Genomic DNA, 19,550 nt, shown 5'->3' on the forward strand with positions numbered 1-19,550 from the left:
GCATGCCGTCGACGGTGCAGCCCTCCCTGGTGGAGTACGTCCAGCCCGTGAAGGTGTCGCCGCCGGCCGCGGACGAGCGGGACGTCCTCAGCGGCGGCGCCCCGACCACAGGTCCGTGTGCGAGAGAGAGGGAGAGAGAGAGAGAGAGAGAGGAGAGAGAGAGAGAGAGAGAGAGAGAGAGAGGGGGGGGCGTGGACACTGAGAGTGACGGACACCTGGACCGAAGGCTCGTGTCCCCTTATCGACTCGTAAACTTAAGCACTGTCTCGTGTCGCGCTGTAAAGTCTAAAGGGTGAGATCGGTGGTTCGAGCCCCGCCAATGCCCCGGCGGTTCCCCATTATCGGGGCACGCACTTGGGCTAGGGCATGGCGGGCATGGCGGGCACGGCGTGGAGGGCCTTAAGTGCACCAGGCCGGACAACACAATGGCCGAGGCGAGGCGGAGAGGCCGCGCCAATTCCGCGCGCCTCGCGGGATCCCTTTAGCCATGCTTTAGCAGCAGACTGATTCCGAGAGTCGTTCTCGTCGCTCTGTCTCTCTCGCACCCATGGGGCGTCCCGTATGGGCGCGGGAGAGACAGCGATGGAAACGATTCAGCCTGCAGCGTTTGGACGCGCTTCGGTTCGGGGTGGTCCGTCCGTCGGGCCGTCGGGTGCGTCGCCACCTCGGAATCCGTTTCACACATTCCCCGCATTTGAATGTGCCAGAGGAAGGCTCCGTCTGTGTTTTTGTTTGGCCGGGCGCGTCCTCTGCCGGCCGAGCGATTGTCGCTCTGTCTCTCTCGCACCCTCGCAGCGAGAGCCCCGTGAGTGCGACAGAGACGGAGCGACGAAATGGCTCGGCCGCTCGTGACGAATAATGTCACTGACGGATGCTGCGCTGCCGCGCTCTCCGCTCGCGCTGACGGACGACCTTTTAAGCTTGTCGTCCTCCCGGTCCTCCGTCCTGCGGGTAACGGGAGCGCCGGAGCGGCGGCTCTCTCTGTCTCCCTCGCACTCACGGGGCGCCCCGTAAGGGAGCGAGAGAGACAGCGAGAGGGAACGACTCCCAGTCTGCAGGTGAAACGCTGGCAGCACGCGCGCACTTAGCCGGGGCGGCGTGACAGTGTAGTGACAGTGTGAGAAGGTGAAACAGCCCCGAAGTAACGGATGACACTTGTGTTGCAGGATCGCCCCCGCTGCGGCCGACGGGGCACTTCAGGCACATGCAGGCCGACTTGTGGGACCCGCACCCGCAGTACGCCTTCACGGCCTTCGGCATCTCCTTCCGACTCCAACTCGCTCACGACGCCAGCTTCGTCGACCCCAACATGCTGGTCAGTGTGTGTGTGTGTGTCGCTCATCATAGACGGACGATCGCGAGGCCTGATTAAAGCTTTTATGAGTTCAAATGCCTTTCGACGATTGCCATTTTATTTTCCTCGTGTGTGTGTGTGTGTGCGTGTGTGGGTTACTGCCGGGACGTTCTATCTCGGTTTGGCAGCGGTACAGTAGCGCACACATTCTAAGCACACTGCCCGTATATTAGTGTATGCGAGTGCGAGAGAGAGAAAAAGTCAAGTTTTATGAATGACGATAAAGGCGCGAAAACCTTTGGAATTCAATTAAGAGGAATTCAGCTCGCGTCCGCGGCGTGTAATCTCAGTCGTAAAACCGTGCCGGACATTGTCTTGAAATCACTTCATGTTTTTCAGGTGACCCACATGGCCCACAACTCGACTCAGCGCAGCCCCCGCCTCGCAGCGCTCGTCGCGGTGCTTCTACACGGGACGCCTCCGCGGCGACGACAAGTCGGCCGTCGCCGTCAACCTCTGCCACGGCATGGTGAGTGCACTCGCAGCGTGTGCACTGCCAAAAACGTAGCAAATGAATGGATGGATAAGTGAATAAAACGCGTGGCCGTTCGGTCCAGGCACGCAGCTCCCCCTGCGCCGCCACTGCCACCCCACTGAAAGTTTCCTTCCGCGCCGTTTGGCGCGTCGGACTGGGGAGGGTCACTGACTCCCTTTGCATTTCCAGACGTAGGGCGGGGCGGGGCGGGGCGCCGCGGCCGTCTGGACGTCCCTGCAGTCAATTTAAGCCCCTTTGTTTACGTCCAGCTGCAGCGCAGCGCACTGCATCGGCCTGCGGTGCCGTACTGCCGTACTCGGCAGTACTCGCCACTCGGCGGTGCGGGGCTCCCCTCGCAGTGCACTGCCTCGCAGTCCCTTGCGGAGTGTGAGAATCAGATCGGGCGGATCCGCGAGATTTTTTTCCCCTCCGCCTCGGGCAATAAGGAAGGCGTACCGCTTTCCGCCGCCCCCTCCCCCCAGCCGCCCCGCCCCGCCCCGCCCCGCCCTGACCGCCGAGGAGCATTTTGTGCGTCTATTTCTGCAGACGCCGCCCCGCCCTGCCGCGCCCTGCCCCGCCCCGCCCCGCCGCCACACGGTCAGTCAGTCTGATCTTGGGGCCGGCGGTCGACTGGCTGCTTGCTGCCTCCGCGTCCACGCGGCCACCCTTCGCCCGACGGCCGTGCCCGGCCATGCCATCCCATCGCGGCTAACTCGCCGTGTCCAATGCGTCCACTGTGCGGGATGGCGCCGTCGGCGACAACCCCGTCTAGCCAGCCCCGTCTGGCGTTGCTCTGCGACGCGCTCTAGGGCCTGCCTTTTCGCCACGGCCGGGGCCCTTCCTCAAAGTACACGGAAGTCAAAATGCTGCGAGGCTCAACGCACAACGGCGTGCACCCTTGCCCCGCCCCGCCCGGCCCCGGCCCCGGCCCCGGGACCCTCGCGTTGTGTGTTCTGCTTAGCGTCAGACATTGCTGTAGGGCCACCAGAATAGACCGGGCCAGCCCAAGCCGGCCCTAGTACTCCACTCTCCGCGACGTGCGAAAAAGATTCGCCAAACCGTACACACACACGCACACTCACATACGCCGGCCCGCCAGACTCCCTCTCCCCCCCTCCCCTCTCCACGCTGCCACGCCCTTTCTCGCGCGTTTTCTTCCTTTTCGCCGCGAATATAAAAGTGGGAAATAGCCGGGCGGCGGCGGGACTTGCGCAAACTTTCTGCCATAACATAGTGGCCGCGCGTGACCTTGGCGACGACGACGATCGCCTTCCGCCGCCAAACGCCGCCAAACGCCGAACAGTCGTTTTATGTTTTCTTGCAGTTCGGGACTGACGCGTTCCTGCCCGTCTGTCTGTCCGTCCGTCACGCGTGCACCGCGCCGCAGCACCGCTGTTCTTGTCTTTTCTTTCTCCAAAGGACCCGAGGTATTCCGCCGTGTCGACGGCGTCGACGGCGTGCTCGGCCTCGCGGATCCTTCCTGCTGCAGTGGATCGCGTGTCGCGCTGAGCCGCTTAGAGACAATCCTCTCCAATGCGGGGCCCGCGTCGTTCCGCCGCCCCGCCCCGCCCCGCCCCGCCCCGTCCCGTCCGGCTAGAGGCACTAGAGACCGCCGCCGCCTTCAGTTTCGCCGGGCGGCCGGCCTTGGCTCCGCGGTGGCGAGGACCCCGTCGGCGAGCAGCAGACTGATTCCGAGAGTCGTTTTCGTCGCTCTGTCTCTCTCGCATTTATGGCGCGTCCCGTTTGGGTGCGAGAGAGACAGAGCGACGAACGCACGACTCTCGGAATCAGCCTGCTGGTCCGAGTAGTGGACTTCCTCGTCCACCTGAAGGGTGCGGGGAGGGGTGGGAAGTGTGCCGACCAGACCATCCCGCGCGCATCCCTTCTGTTTACGTTTTTCGCCTGCTTTCTCCGGCCCGGCATGAACTTGGCCGCGGGGCGGGGCGGGGCGGGGCGGGGCGGGGCCGCGCGTATGAAAGACGGCATTCATGGGCCGCGGCGGCGGCGGGCCGCAGGACACGCTGGCGCGGCTCGCGTCTCTGGCGATGTTGCATTCTGCGTGTGTGCCAAAGTGCAGTCGTCGTGTAATTGGCGAGGGGGTTCTCGAGGGAGTCTTTGAGCGGGCCGGGCCGCCGCGTGGCAGTGCAGGCCCAGCTCGGCCCCCGTCACAGTGGGCCGGAAGAACGGCCCAGCTGGTCAAAAGACTTAGATGCGTTTCGAGCTCCAGAGTCGCTGAACGGGCCTAGAACCGAACGTGTGACCCCACCAATCGATTCCTCGTTAAGAGAGCAATCCATTGGTGGAATCACACGTTCGGTTCGAGTTCCATTTAGCGACTCTGGACCTCAAGACGCTTCCGGGATTTAGACCGCCTCCACCGGCCGTCTAGCCCACTGTGCATCAAGGTGCCGCCCTACAGGCCCTGCGGCAGAGCCCGGTAAAGCCCCTGCAGTGTGGTGGTGTATCCGAGGCGGCGGCCGGGGCGTGGAGCGTGGAGCACAGGGCCGCGCAAAAATAGCCAACAAGGTGTTTGACCTGTTGGATGATGTAAGAGAGTCTGTGCGGCTGGGTGAGGCTGCCGAGGCCGAGAGGCCGGGGCGGTAGCCCCTCCAGATTCCCCCTCTCTCCCTCAGAGGCCCCTCAGGGGCGGTTCTTACCGCATTCTGCGTCGCTTGTGTGTATGTGTGCGTGCCTGTATGTGTGGGCGTTGTAACTAGTTCAGCGGAGGTTAAATTTCCGTGACACTGTACGGCACGTCTGGGCGCGTGTGGCCTGGCATGTGCCTGGGGCGCGAAGACCTTCACTTTCGTTGCCATCGAGTATAGTATCGTCAGGGCGCCACGGTACCGCGGCGGACAAACGGCGTGGTCTTGGCGAGGACCGCGCGGAGGCAATGCACCCCCCCACCACCACCGCCACGCCACCACCCCCGCACCGCACCGCGGGGCCCGCAGCCGTTTATGAAGACTTATCGGCCTGTTTGTCGTATCGAGACGCAGCGAGTCGAAAGGCAAAGGCAGGCGAGTTGAATCGAATTTATAGCCCGCGGCTCGGCCAGCGCCGACCCCGTCGCAACGCCCCGTCGCAACGCCCCGTCGCAACGCCCCGTCGCGTCCCGGCGCCAAAGGTGACTGCGCTGCCGCGCTGACGGGCCACAGTGGGCCAGAAGACCGGTGGAGGCGGCCAAAACTCGAGACGCGTTTTGAGCTCCAGAGTCGCTAAGCAGGACTCGAACGGGGCGTGTGACCCCACCAATGGATTGCTCTCCGAACGAGGCACCCATTCGTGGGGTCACACGCTCGGTTCTCGTCCTGTTTAGCGACTCTGGAGCTCAAAAGGCCTCTGGAGTTGTGGCCGCCTGCGCCGGTCTTCTGGCCCACTGTGCGGCCGGGCGCGGCCGGTCCTGGTCTTCCCCCGCGCGGCCGCCGCCGTCGCCGCCCTCCGCTCGGCAACAGGAGCAAGCTCGCGAATCCCGCCTATTTCTGGTCGCTGCCTATTCGCTAGCCCGCTGGTGTTTCGGCGCCGGCCGCGCTACCGGCTGCTGCACTGCCTATTCGCTAGCCTCGCTGGCCTCGCTGGCCCCTCTTGCTCCGCTTCCGCCAAAACGCCGAAACTTACGCCGCGCCTCGCCGTTTGCCGCTCGACGCTCAGCGCGGGATGCGCCACCGCCACGGCGTGCCGTGCACACCGTTAAAGTTGGGACATATTTGCCCCGGTTTTTTGGCCGTTGGCACCGCGCTGGCGTGCTGCCACGTGGGCCACGTGCGAGACAATGTCGCCGGCAATGCGTGGCGGGGCGTGGCGGGGCGTGGGCGGGGCGGGGTCGAGCGGGGCGGGGCGGGGCGGGGCGGGGCGGGGCGGGGCGGGGCGGGGCGGGGCGGGGCTGAGGCGCTTGTTGGACCCATTAGCCGGGCCGCGCGGTCACTTTAAATCGGGCGAATAACCCAAATGGAGTGCCGGGATCAAAGAAAGGAGTGCTTTTTCTGACGCGCCGTGCTGCGCTGCTGGCCGTGCTCTACGGGCTGTAAGACGTGAACGCTTTAAGGGGCGCCGAATGGCGGAGCGCGGAGCGGACGCGGCAGTCCAGTCGTGGAGCCGCGCCGTGAGGTCAGAAGACTGATTCCGAGAGGCGTTTTCGTCGCTGTCTCTCTCGCTCGCTCCTTTACGCGACGCCCCGTGACTGCGAGGGACAGAGCGATGCCCGTGCAGTGCAGCGCCCTGCAGTGCAGCGCCGTGCGGCCGTTCAGCGAATGCGTTCGGTCATTGAGTCATGGAGTCGTTCGCTCATCGAGTCCGTCCGTCTGTCCGACGGAGATACAGTAATCATGCGTTTACGAGTTGCGTGCGCGCAGCGCGTTGTTCGTGGTTCGTCGGTGTGCCGCGTGCCCCGTGAGCTATACTGCCGCGTCGTATCGCCGCGGCCGCCGCGTTCGAAAGCGCAATGAACACGAAGGTAAACACAATAAGGGCCGCAAAGCTCCGCGCTTGCGTCAGGCCTCCTCGCGTGTCGGCGTCAGCGCGGCAGCGCTCGCAAATCCGACCAAGTTGACCAAACTTTGCAAAAAAAAAAGTTTCTTCTAATTTTTTTACTTTTGTCAGGGTAGGCCGCAGACGAACGGTCTGCTTTATTTTTTTTCTCTCGGGGAGGCGATGAGGAATGGGCAGTATTTCTCTGTAATCCCCGCCGTTTCGCCACCTTCTCGAGAGCCAAAGTGCGTCGCGGCGCAGCGGGGCGCGGCGGGGCGCGGCGGGGCGCGGCGGGGCGCGGCGGGGCGCGGCGGGGCGCGGCGGGGCGCGGTGTGTCTGTAGGAGCCGTGCCAGGAGGAAGACGTCTCACCTGTCCTGCTGGGCCTTATCACCAATTCTAAACCTCTCCGAATCTGAATAAACATATCCTATCTAATCATGCGTCCCTGCGCGCGCGCGTGTGTGTGTGTGCGTGTGTGAGAATGTCATTCATTACTCAGCAACCGCACAGTCACTGCAACGTTTATTTTCTTCGGAACCACCACCTCATTCGGTCCACCTCCAGCTCCTTCTCCTTCTTCTCCTCGTTGGCGTTCGATCCCGAAACATGTGCTCGTCTCGTTATCGGCCAAAGTGACCGCCGCGCGACGGCCCGACCGAAACGCGTGGGCAATCTTGTTCGGAATGAATTCACACATTGCGCTAAATTACCTCCTTACCCGCCGCGACCCCGCGCGTCCGTCCCGCGCGTATTATCGTCTGTCGCCGTGTCCTCGCCGTCGTTTCGCGTCGAAAAACGAGCGCAGATCACAGATATCGCCGGCCTTTCCCGCTGTGTGTGTGTGTGTGTGTTTCTCCAGTTGCAGTGACGGCGAATGGAGTCGTTCCCCCGGCTGGCGCGGGCTGGCGTCGCGGCGTCTCTTTATGGCCGTTTATGTCTGCGATTACTCTCTCTGCTCCGCGAGGCCTCGACGACGGCCTGCGCGGTGCGCGTCGCGGTGCGCGGGGTGGCGCGGCGGAGCGGGGGTCGAAAAATGCGCGCATTTCGCCGAGGATGCGGCCGTCTTCTTTCCCCCCGCAGACTGATGCCGAGAGTCGTCGCTCTGTCTCTCTCTCGCACCCCCTGGCGCGTCCCGCGTACAGGTGCGAGGGAGACAGACAGTGCGACGAAAACGACTCTCGGAATCCGTCGACGGGGACCAACTTTTGCAGTTGGGAGTGACAGCCGACGAGAGCGACTCCCCGCGTGATGGCTGCGGTGACCCGAATCTGGCGCGTTAATGCGCCCGTAAAGTCAAGTGGAAGCCCCTCTCGTCGCGGTGCGGCCGGTGCGGTGTAGGGTGTGGTGGATGCGGCCGCTGAAACCCTGAAGCCGTGTCTCTTGGCGGCCCGGCGGCGGCTGCAGGTTCTGGGTTTCTTGGGGTTTACTCGGGTTCTTCACACTTTGCCGCGACTTCTTTTCTCTACCAGTGCCGTGCGCCTTTTTGCAAACGTTGGAGTCTGTTTCGAAAATTTGGATTCCTTGTCGCTTGTCACTGCTGTCATGTTCGTCATAATTCTGCGGCGTCCCTCCCTCTGCCGAAGTGGCGTGTAGACTGATTTCCGAGGGCCGTTTTCGTCGTTGTGTCTCTCTCTCGCACTCATGGGGCGTCCCGTCTAGGTGCGAGAGAGACAGAGCGACGAAGAGGACTCTCGGGATCAGTCTGCAGGGCGGCGGGGCGGCGACCCTCTGCGGCACCGCGTCGCGTCGCGTCCTGGCCGCCGAGTCGGAACGGTCGGAGGGAGGCTGTCTCGGCCGCGGCCTCCACCGCCGCCTCCCCGCGACGCGACGCGACGCGACGTCTCGATGGCCCTCGCCGTTCCGTTCCGTTTCGTCTGGTTTCCCCTTCGGCTTGTGGACATGGGCTTTCTGGCGGTGTGGTGGTAGCCATGGCAACATTGTCGCAGGGCGTGGCCGGCCGGGCCTGAGCCGCTTGAGCAGGCTTGAGGTTGAGGCGCCCGCTGCGCCGCTGGCTCAGGTTCAACGGAACCGGCATTTGCCTGCCTGCCTCGGTCCAGCGATAACCAGGGCCCTTGTTTTCAATAACGGCCTTTGGTCCGGGCCGGGCGCGATGCCCTTCAGCACGGCCACCCTGTCATTGTTATTAATTAGCACCGCGTTATCGAGTCGCTACATTATAATGAGCCCGGCGACATGCTGTCATTGATTACGCCCCTGTCGCCACGCGCCGCCTCGCCGCCGTGCTCGCCTGCTCCACGACGCGGACAGTCCTCCTCGTCGCGGTCCTCGTCGTGGTCCCCGTCGATGTCCCCGATGATGTCCTCGCCGCGGTCCTCGTCGCGGGGGGTCCCGTTGAGGGGGGCGTCGTCGCCGCCAAGCCCCACTGCAAGCTGATTCCGAGAGTCGGTCTCCCTCGCTCTCAAAAGAACGCCCCATGAGTGCGAGAGAGACAGAGCGACGGAGACGACTCTCTGCCGCCAAGCCGCACTGGCCGCCGAATCCAAGAGCCAAGCCCCGCGACGATGCCACACACGCGGCGGATCTACGGTGTAGCGTGCGCGGTCCGGTCCTCATTTATGATACTGCACGCCAGATTGATTAGCATGTCCCAGTGCACCGTTCGGGAAAGGGGAGGGGGCGGTCATGTGTGTGTGCGTGCGTGCGTGTGTGTCTTGGCGGCGTGGCGACGCAGCGGAACCGAGTTCGTCTTCTTGAATGAGGGGCTCTTGTTGTCCGCACTGTTTGCTGCGCCGCGGTTCGCGGTGTGGAGTACACTGTACAGTCAGTGCAGGTGCGTACTGTACACTGTTCCGCCGCCTTATGTCACAGGACGCAACGCAGCCCCGCCGCAGCCCCCTCCCGCCCCGGCCTCTCCCCCCGTGGCCGGGCAGGCCGGGCAGGCCGGGCAGCGCGAAGGGGCTCCCCGGCGCGGTGACTCAGCGAGCGGCGCGCGTGTCTCGCGTCTCGCGGTCTCGGCCGCCGCGCGGTTCGACAACGCCATCGCCGTGTTCGCTGTTCGTCTACGACGACACGTCCGGTACCGCGTCGCCGCGTCGCCGCGTCTTCCGGGCGGGGTGGGGTGAAGTCACTCCACTGGAGTGCGACACGGGGCGTGGCGCGTGCCGCGTCCCTTTCCCTCGCACCCCAGCAGACTGATTCCGAGAGTCGTCTTCGTCACTCTGTCTCTCTCGCACTCTCGAGGCATTCCCTATTGGTGCGAGAGAGACAGAGCGACGAAAACGACTCTGGGAATCAGTCTGCACTGCAGGCGCCGATAAGCGGACCAGCGACACGGCGTGGACAGGGCACTCTCGGGACGGCGACCTCAGGCCAATAAATACACGGACATTCCGCCAGCCGGCAGTGTAGTGGTGCTGGCAGACGCAGGCAGACGCCCCCGGGCCCCGGGCCGCCCTGGCGCCCCGTCCCGCCGTTTACTGCGGCTGTTTGAAGTTTGAACCAGTCGGACGCGACCTCCTTCCTCCTTCCCGGTTGCCTCCTGGCCGCCTTGGCCGCCCCTGCAGACCGATTCCGAGAGTCGTTTTCGTCGCTCTGTCTCCCTCGCACGCACAGGCCGTCCCCTACAGGTGCGAGAGAGAAAGAGCGATCGGTCTGCCGAGGCCCTGCACTGTTTTGCCGGCGCTGTTTTGCCAGCCGTATTTACGCCACCTGCCGGTGTGATTTGTGATTTCAGCGCGGCCACATCCGCACCTCGCAGGGCAGCTTCTTCATCGAGCCCGTGGAGCAGGTCGCCGAGGACGAGCGGTCCGACGGGCCCGACGCGCAGGGCCCGCGCCACATCATCTACCGCCTGGCCGCGCCGCCGCACCCGGAGAACCTCTCCGAGCAGCCCACCCACCACTGCGGCGTGGTGGACGGTAAGTCCCCGGCGGAGAGGAGCGGAGAGCAAACAACTTTGGCCATGTTTGCGTGTTGGCTGTCGGCGGGGCGACGTGCACGCAGCGCGATGGCGCGATTGGCATTCATAGACGAAATGTCGCTGCCAACAACGGGTTTTACGACGTGGTCGCCCCGTCCCACCCCGCCACGCCCCGCCCCACCCCGCCCGCAGGCTCGGGCTGGCCAGGGCAGACAGGCAGAAAAATCTGCCGGGGCCTTCGGGTTTGGGACCAGTAACGTCACAAAGTTGGTCAAAGAGTGACTGAATCTCCGAAAGTAGCCGTTTTCGCTGATTTTGGGCGGCCTCTGCGTCCGATCTAGTTGCGGCCAACGGCCTACCTCGACGCCCTAGAATCCTTAAGACCCTACTCTTTCATGCCCTGTATCGGGAAGACGTTGACCACAACGATTTTGGCTTTGACCGCAACGATTTTCCGACCAAGTTGGTCAAAAAGTGGTCGAATCTCGGTAATTTGCTGATTTTGCTGACTTTGGGTGGCCACTGTGTCCAATCTAGTCGCCGTAAAAGGCCACCCTCGACGTCCTAGTATTCTTAAGACCCTACTCTTTCATACCCTGTATCGGGAAGACGTTGACCACAACGATTTTGGCTTTGACCGCAACGATTTTCAGACCAAGTTGGTCAAAAAGTGGTCGAATCTCGGAAATTTGCGCTCTGCGCGCAGGAAATGAAGAAAGAGGCGCCGCCGAACTGCACGCAGCAGCAGCCTGGCGCACTCGGGTTGGGAGGAGGAGGCCGTATTTTTGCCGAACGAAAGTAAAAGCGAGGAAGAGAAGAAGAAGAAAAGAACGTCGCACTTAAAGCGCTGCCGACCGCCACCATGACGTACTTCGGGGGGAGCGACGACACTGAGTAATGTTAATGCAATTTACGCGTGACGCCGCCAGGCGGCAGCGGAGGCTGTGCACGAATCACGTAACCGATCGAAAGGGGGGAGGGGAGGTTAATGGTGGTCACTACACTCGGCGTATGGTCCGCCGGCCGCCACACCGTAAGACGGATGGCCCGCGTGTCAGCGAGTCAGCGCGGCGCCAATAGGCCGATGGAGCGCCGTTTGCCTCGCCGTTGGCGGAGCGGCCGACCGAAAGAGCGGAGAGGGAATGACCCCCGATTGGGGGGGGGGGGGAGTCACCGTGATCCATGCACTGCGGAAGTCTGTTGAGTCTGACGGGAAAAGCGTCGCGCTGGTTTCAGTCCGCACGAGACGCTGTAACGCTCCATTCTTCGCCACCCCAGAGTGGTTCCGCGGTCCGTCGGCCCCGCGGCCCCGTCATCGGCCTGTCGACGCGCTGCTGCATCGCCGGCACCGCCGCGGTCGGTGCTTGGCGTGCTTGGCGTGCTTGGCGCCGTCCGCACTTGCATTTGGCACTGCTTGGCCGCCGGGCCGAAGGTCCACTTGTCTGTCGTTGCACGCCGCGCTGCTGTTCTAGTTTCCGCGCGGCCGTCCGTCAAGGACGTCGCGGACCCGCGAGGGACGCGCCGAACGGACAGACAGTCAGGCAGACGGACCGGCAGATGGACCGGCAGACGGCCCACCCGCGGCTATACTTCCAGAGTAATCGATTTTCACGCTGTTTGGCTAATGTGACGGACCGCCTCATCCAGTCTCGCCGCGCGTCACGCCAGCCGTCACGCCAGCCGTCACGCCAGCCGTCACGCTGGCTGTCACGCGGCCGTCTCGCCCGAGCGTGCTCGTTAGGGACCGCCGCGAGCGTCGTGTTCATGCTCACCGTGGCGGCGACGCGGCGCGCCATCGTCCCGCGCGCCGGCGGCGTGCGGCGGGTGGCCTACGCCGCGCATGGCAGGCGCTCGGCGCTCCGGTCCGCCCGCCGCCACCTGGCGTCTCATCGCAGTGTGGTTTTGTGTGTGTGTGTGTGTGCGTGTGTGCGTGTGTGTGTGCGGTGCGTGTGTGTGTGTGTGTGTGTCCGAAGGGGCGGGCGCGTTCAAGGGGCGCGACGGAGTGCAGCTGCGCGTCTGCTCTACATATCCTCCCACACTCCCTGACGGCGCCCCTCGCTGGGCCGGCTGCCGGCTGGGCCCCTCCGAGGGCCACTCCGAGGGCCCGTGCAGACTCATTCCGAGAGTCGCTTTCGTCGCTCTGTCTCTCTCGCACTCGTGGGGCGTCCCCTCTCCTAAGAGAGACGGCGGCGAAAACGACTCTCGGAGTCAGTCTGCAGAGGCGAGAAGGGCCCCCTGCTGGCGCGCCGCGCGGCCCCGCCGCCTGCTGTCCAGGACCCCGGGCTGCTCTGGGCTGCACTGGGCCCTAGGGCCGGCCTGAAGGGTCAGAGGGTCAAGAAGACGGACTCCATCTGGCGGCGCCGCGGCCAACTGGAGCAAGGGCGCGAGTGGCGCGGGGCGGGGGTTGGGAGCGGGGGGGCATCACGTCGCTTCGCAGTTACTGCGCGGGAAACGGGAATTTGGGCGCAGGAGGCGGCGGCGGCGTGGCGGCCGAGGAAGAGAAGACCGAAGACCGCGTGGAGGGCGGCCAGGGCGGCGGACTGGCAGGAGGAAAAGACTGCAGCGCCGCTCGGGCCGCCTCGGCCGCCTCTGAAAATAAACGAATGGATTTAATCCTGCGGCAGCCGGCCGTCATTAATTTGAGCGGGCCGCCCTGCTTCGCCCAGTGCAGCGGCCCGTCCGCCCGCGGGCAAACCGCGTGCGTGTGTGTGTGTGTGTGTGTGTGTGTCTGTTTGCGTGAGTGCGGCGTCTTCCTCGCAATTACACGTGTACCTGTGAAGCAGTGGCGGCGAGCGACGAGACGAGACGGGGCTTTCGGATGCGAGCGCGCTCCGGACGATTAGCCGCTGCGGTGCAGGGGTCATGTGGCACGTCGTGCGTGTGTGTGTGTGTGTGTGTGTGTGTGTGTGTGTGTGTGTGTGTGTGTGTGTGCAGGCCCTCCATTACCTGTCGGCGCTGCCAAACGAGTCTTTTCCCACCTCCGCTGCGCGTATCATTGCGTTGATGAAGATGCGGATGGCGTGTGTGTTTTTTTTTTTTTTTTTGTGTGTGTGTGTGTGTGTGTGTGTGTGTGTGTGTGTGTGTGTGTGTGTGTGTGTGTGAGGAAGATACAGACGGATGCATGACAGTGAGCTGCGCACGGAACAATTATCTGCGTGCGATCGTGTGCGGAAGTTGTCATGAAAGCGTTGGGTTGTCGCTATGGTACTTGTGTTACATATGCTGTACCTGCGTTCTATGTTCTAGTTTATGTTCTACTCATGACGGGAGTATCGGGCGAGGGGCGGGTCGCCTCGGCTCGGGATTACTTTCTAACGAACGGGCCGCGGCCGCTTGTGTGGAGTGTGTTCACACCTCTCCGGCGGGGCGGGGCGGGGCGGGGCGGGGCGGGGCCTGTGGGCAGTGATCTCTGACCCGCTCGGACTGCACGCGATGCTGCCCGACGTGTGAAGGCCCGAAGCCTGGAGCGCGATATCTAGCCGTTGTTTGTTGCGTCTCCAACACCTTTCCAGGCTGCTCCAGGCTCCTCCAGGCTGCTGCAGGGCTCGCTGGCTAGACACGCCCTCGCCTCCTCTACTTTACTTCCCCGGCCCTGGCCCTCGCGAACTGGACAGTCGGAATGGGAAGGGAAAACACACACACACACTCACACTCACACTCCTACGCCAGTGAAAAATAGGAAACGAAATGAAAATGTTGTTGTTGCGGCTTCGTACGAGTGAGTGAGTGTGATGATGAATATTTTCCTTCTCCGCCTCCGACACGGTTCGGCGTGTCGCTGTGTCTGAGCGTGAGCGTGCGTGTGAACAGGTGTATTTGTGTGTGAGTGCGTGCATGCGTGGCGCGCGGGGTGTGACCAAGGGACGACCGGCCGCGCCGTGCACAGGCAGACACGTAACGTGATGGTGACTCGTGTTGCACGCTTGGCCGCGGCCTGCCCGGCCTGCCCGTCCCGCTCGGTCCCGCTGGACTAGGCCGCGTGCCGCGCGGCGTGACACGCGTCACACGCACGCGCGCGTCCTGTTTGTGTATCTGTCTGTGCCGGCGTGCCGTCGGCCGCCGCCGCCCGCCGCGGTCCTTCACGTCGTCTTGGCCGGCCGCCCGGGGCTCGTCTCGTCGGGGCGGGGCCGCGGGGCGGGGCCGCGTGGAGGTGAGCCGAGGTGAGAGGGCTGATTATCCGGCCATTAGCATGGATGCCTCAGGACGCGACGCGACGCGACGCGACCGCCGAACTCACGACGACGGAGGAATGAGGACCGGGGAACCCTCGCCGCGTCGCCGTCACCGGGACTGGGGGTGAGGGACCGACCGCATCACGGGCCGCCGTCTGGACTTGTGGCGGCGAAAAAATTGTGAATGAAGCCGAGGGAGATAAATAAAATGTTGTTGTTGTCGTTGCTGCGGTGCCAAGGATTCAATCAGCGCTGCGCCGCGCTGCGCCGCGCTGCAGGCGGCGTGGATTAGCGGCCGTGAGCGCGCGGAAAGCTTTCAACGCGTTGACGCGGCGCGGCGGCGCGGCGTGAGTCGCTGCATCTCGCGGCGCGCCCTTTGTTGCACCGCTGCAGTAATTGTGCCTTTTGTTGTTGTTTTCGTTGTTTGTTGTTGACGTGTTGTTGTTGTTTTTGTTTGCCTTCCAGACGAGGAGGACATGCAGCGCCCCGCGCCCGGCCTCGGCCCGCTCACCCGCCTGGAGATCATCCACGTGAACGCGTCCGACGGCGCCGCCCAGCTGCCGCGCCGCCGCCGCCGGTCCGTGCCGTCGGGGTCCTCGACGAGCAACCGGTACCAGGACGACGAGGGCAGCTCGCAGCGCGCGCACTCCATGGAGATGATGGTGGTGACGGACAAGCGCATGACGGACTACCACGGCAGCGACATCATCAACTACGTGCTCACGCTCATGTCCATCGTGAGTAGAGAAACGAGCGGCGGTCTGATTTTTTTGTTGGCTGGAAATGTGATGCCATGGCTGCGTTGCAGGTCGCCATGGTGTACAAAGACGCCACCATCGGCAACCCGATGACGGTGGCCGTGGTCAAGCTGGTCGTGCTCACGTCCGACGACCCCGACTTCGTGCCCGAGTCCCGGCGGCGCAGTGGCGGCCGCGGCACCTCGGCGGCGGAGATGCTGCGCCGGTTCTGCCAGTGGCAGAAGGAGCACTACCACCAGGACCACGACACGGCGCTGCTGCTCACCAGGTAACCCACCCTCTGGCCGCCTCGACGGCGACGTGCCAGGCGCGGCGCCAACGCGGGGAAGGGGAAGGCCACGCCATAAGGAAGTGTCACGCGCTGCGCCGCCGCGTCGCCGTGGAGCCCCCCGCGGTGCAGGACTTGCAGGGCGCCCGGACAGCGCGTGTGGTCAGGCAGGCCTCAGGCCGAGCCGCGGGCCGACAGGGAGTCAGCCGGCCGGCTAGGGAGCCCCAATGCGGGACTAGAATGGATCCCGGCCTTGACATTCTGACTGACTGGCCGAGCCGTCCGCTCGCCGCTGGACGTGCGCTGTCTGTCTTCTCGGTGTGTGTGCGTGTCTGTGTGTGTGTGTGTGTGTGTGCCAGTCCCATCCCCGCAGGGGGCACGCGGCCGCCGCGCCGTGCCTGCGCCGCGAGCCGCGTGTGGCATTGGTGGTAACGAGCTCGGCGACGGCGGCCGGAGAACGTTTTTAAGATGCATTGTTGACACTGTCGAGTGACTTACCCGCGGCCGGCTGTTCCCTTCGCGCACACCGCCTCGCGTTCGGGACATGCACGGCGAGGCTGTCGGCCGGTCCGCGAGTGACACTGCAGCCGGCGGTGCTGCCTGCCTGCCTGCCTGCCTGCCTGCCCGCCGAGCGAGGCGTGCTCTGCCCATATGGGTGGATATCCTCGCCTTTGTATGGAAAAACAGTTAGCGATTGATGCGGCCGGGCCCTGTGGGTCCTGCAGACTGATTCCGAGAGTCGTTCTCGTCGCTCTGTCTCTCTCGCGCCCTGACGGGACGCCCCATGAGTGCGAGAGGGACAGCGCGCCGGAAACGACTCTCGGAATCAGTCTTCAGTGGGCCCTGGCGGGGGCTCCTGTCGTCGGGAACCGGTTCGACGGTTCGACGTCGCGCTCTCGGGCGTCACGTCGCACGCGTCCCGCTGTCTGCAAGTGCACCGAGTGCGGCGCGCCGAAGCGGGCCGATGCAAGGGCCATGCAAAAGAGCCCGGCTCGCCCCGCCCCGCTCGAGACGGTGACCCACATTGCTTTGCTCTGTCGCAGGGAGAACATCTGCCGCAACCCCGAGCAGAACAAGTGCGACACGCTGGGCCTGGCCGAGCTGGGCACCATGTGCGACCTGAACGCGTCCTGCGCCATCGTCCAGGACAACGGGCTGTCCGCCGCCTTCACCATCGCGCACGAGATCGGCCACGTGTAAGTAGAGGAGCGGGCGCCTTGATTACGTTGCGTTTGCTACAAAGAGGGCCCGCCCCGCCCGCCCCGCCGCGGGTTGTCGACAGAAAGCAGAAGCTGGGCGCGGCCCGGCGCCGGCCGGCCGGCCTGCCGGCTCTTGGCAACACTAGGGAGCCTAGGGATGGCCCGGCCGGGGGGGAGAGCGGGCGGCCTGGCCGCGGCCCTGTCTGTCCGAAGGCCTCAGGCCCGAGGCTCAAGGTAAAGAAAAAGCTATGCAGACCTTGAACTTCGCCTGCCTCTGCCGCGCCGCGCCGCGCCCCGCGGCCGTTACAAATGGGCGTGTGGAGTGCGGATTGTGTACACGGCGTACTACCATCTCGCCTTCCGCGCGGCGTGCTACAGTGTAGCGCCTAGCGCGCCACATGTGCCGACGTTGCAGTCTGCCCCCCGCTGCTTTGATCGCGGTGCTGCTGCCGAGCGATTCGTCGGTCTGTCTCCCTCGCACCCACGCACGGCCCCACCGCACGCCCCACGAGTGCGACAGAGACCGCCGCCACAGGATGCTGACCGCGCTGCGTTTCCTCGTGCGCTTCCCGGGATCCTTGCTGCGCGCCGCGGTTTTATTGGTCCTCGGGCCGCAAGGGGTAGTGGTAGGGGTGGCTGCACGTGCCGGGACCCGGTAGGGGTGGTGCGCCGCGCGGTTTCGCGGAATACCGATTAATTTCTAGTGGCGGGGCGGCGGGCCCACAGCCTGGCCGGCAGCAACGGCGGCACCACGGCGGCCAGGGCCACTGCAAGGATCCAAGGATCAAGGGCAGGCAGCCCAGCCCAAGGCCCAGCCGGCCTAGGAGGGCCGCGGCGCCTAGCCGGCTCTGTCTGCTGGCCGTCATCGCCTCCCCCGCCCCTCCGCCGCACTCCGCCCCGCCGCTGTATCCATAGCTGTAACGCCAAAGGGCCCCGGTTTATTGCGGACCGCCGCTGTAAAACGACCCGACGGCCCATCCAAACCGACACTACTTTTTCCGCGCTCTCTTTGTTTTCTTTTGTTTTGAACGCGCGAAGGGAAGGTGTAGCGGCGCTAGCCACTCTAACGCCCCTGCCGGCGGCCCTAGAGGCGGGCCGGCGGCGCATGCTCTGCGACTAGCAGTGACCTTGCAGTGACTTTGCAGACTCAACATGCCGCACGACGACGACCAGCGGTGCGGCGCCCTCAACGGCCAGACCGTGCGGCACAACGTCATGTCGCGCATGCTGGACCACAACACGTACCCGTGGTCCTGGAGCAACTGCTCGCGGCACTTCCTCACCGAGTTCCTCGAGTAAGTAGCTGGCCGACTCACAGTGGGCCGGAAGACCGGAGCAGGCGGCCAAAATCCCGGACGTGTTTTGAGCTCCAGAGTCGCTAAATGGGACTCGAACTAAACGTGTGACCCCACCGATGGGTTCCTCGTTCGGAGAGCAATCCATTAGTGGGGTCACACGTTCGGTTCTAGTACTGATAAGCGACTCTTGCGCTCAAAAAGCGTATTGAATTTCGGCCGCCTCCACCGGTCTTCTGGCCCACTGTGCGGCTGGTCCGGGTGGGCGGGGCCGGCGGGCCTGGCGCGCCGAGCGCCTTGCAGCCCGCGGCCGGCAACACGCCGAGCACGCCGCCGGTTGGGTTGCCCGCCTCCACGGCGTCCTGCCCGCCTCGACGGACGACGGACTCTTGAACGCCTCGCGCCTCGCGCTGTTGCAGCGGCGGCTACGGCAAGTGCCTTGACAACGCACCCTACAAGGACTACATCGCGGACAGCCCCGCCGCCAACAAGCTGCCCGGCGAGGCCTTCACCGAGGACCGGCAGTGCGAGCTGGTGTTCGGCCGCGGCTCCAAGATCTGCTCGTACATGGTGAGCTCCGGGCGCGGCCGCCGCTTCATGAGTGAATGTATCGGCAGCTAACGCGTCTCTCTGTCTCCTTCTTCGCAGCCGGTGTGCACGCGCCTGTGGTGCACGACGGACGTGGGCGAGCAGGAGGGCTGCCGCACGCAGCACATGCCCTGGGCGGACGGCACGCCGTGCGGCGAGCGGCGGTGGTGCCAGCGCGGCCAGTGCGTGACGCGGGACCGCGTGGCGCTGCAGCCAGTGGACGGCGGCTGGGGGCCGTGGCAGGGGTGAGCCTCCCCGTCATCCCCTCTCTCAATCAACAACTGTTGAGCGAATCGGCAGTGACTCTCCGCTCTTTGTCTGCAGGTTCGACGACTGCTCGCGCACGTGCGGCGGCGGCGTGCAGAAGTCGTCGCGCGACTGCAACTCGCCCTCCCCGGAGAACGGCGGCCGCTACTGCGTGGGCCGGCGCGTCAAGTACCAGTCCTGCAACACGTTCGAGTGCCCCGCGGGCAGCCGGGACTTCCGGTGAGTCTGCCGGCGGTTTCAGTCCCTCGGCGCTCAGTGGGCCAGAAGACCAGCACCGGCGGCCACAACTCTAGACGTGCTTTGAGCTCCAGAGTCGCTAAATAGGACTTGAACCAAACGTGTGACCCTACCAATGGATTCCTCTTTCGAAGACCAATCCATTGGTAGGGTCACACGTTCGGCTCGAATCTAATTTAGCGACTCAGGAGCTCAAATGGCGTCCGGGATTTCAACCGCCTCCTCCGGTCTTTTGGCCCACTGTGCAGCGAGTGTCTCTAGTGTCTCACCCTCGACGTGCCGCTTGCAGCCTGGAGCAGTGCGCGCAGTACGACGGCACCAAGTTCAACGGGCTGGGCAACGACGTCAAGTGGGTGCCCAAGTACGTGACCGGGGACCTGGGCGGCAGCTCGCTGGACGAGCGCTGCAAGCTGTACTGCAGCGTGGCCAACACCAACATCTACTACAAGATGCAGGAGAAGGTGGTGGACGGCACGCCCTGCGAGGTGGACAGCTACGACATCTGCGTCAACGGCGTCTGCCAGCCGGCGGGCTGCGACCACACGCTGGGTTCCACGGCCAAGCTCGGTAAGCTCTGCGGACAGCGCCG

At 64.5% G+C, this 19,550-nt stretch overlaps 1 protein-coding gene across 1 annotated transcript in view; it reads left to right on the forward strand.

Annotated features, from left to right (window-relative positions):
• Positions 1-19,550, forward strand: part of LOC117653038 (A disintegrin and metalloproteinase with thrombospondin motifs 9) — a 27,732-nt gene continuing 8,182 nt past the window's right edge. The window contains exons 1-12 of the mRNA XM_034398378.1: positions 1-111; positions 1,167-1,315; positions 1,694-1,823; positions 9,992-10,175; positions 14,815-15,086; positions 15,158-15,375; positions 16,419-16,571; positions 17,720-17,869; positions 18,289-18,439; positions 18,518-18,702; positions 18,782-18,943; positions 19,251-19,528. Coding sequence (XP_034254269.1) covers positions 1,821-1,823; positions 9,992-10,175; positions 14,815-15,086; positions 15,158-15,375; positions 16,419-16,571; positions 17,720-17,869; positions 18,289-18,439; positions 18,518-18,702; positions 18,782-18,943; positions 19,251-19,528 — 1,756 coding nt within the window. The 5' untranslated portion in view covers positions 1-111; positions 1,167-1,315; positions 1,694-1,820. The remainder of the gene's footprint in view (positions 112-1,166; positions 1,316-1,693; positions 1,824-9,991; positions 10,176-14,814; positions 15,087-15,157; positions 15,376-16,418; positions 16,572-17,719; positions 17,870-18,288; positions 18,440-18,517; positions 18,703-18,781; positions 18,944-19,250; positions 19,529-19,550) is intronic.

The sequence above is a fragment of the Thrips palmi genome, unplaced genomic scaffold, assembly GCF_012932325.1.
Source record: "Thrips palmi isolate BJ-2018 unplaced genomic scaffold, TpBJ-2018v1 HiC_scaffold_8, whole genome shotgun sequence".
NCBI classification, from domain to species: Eukaryota; Metazoa; Arthropoda; class Insecta; order Thysanoptera; family Thripidae; genus Thrips; species Thrips palmi.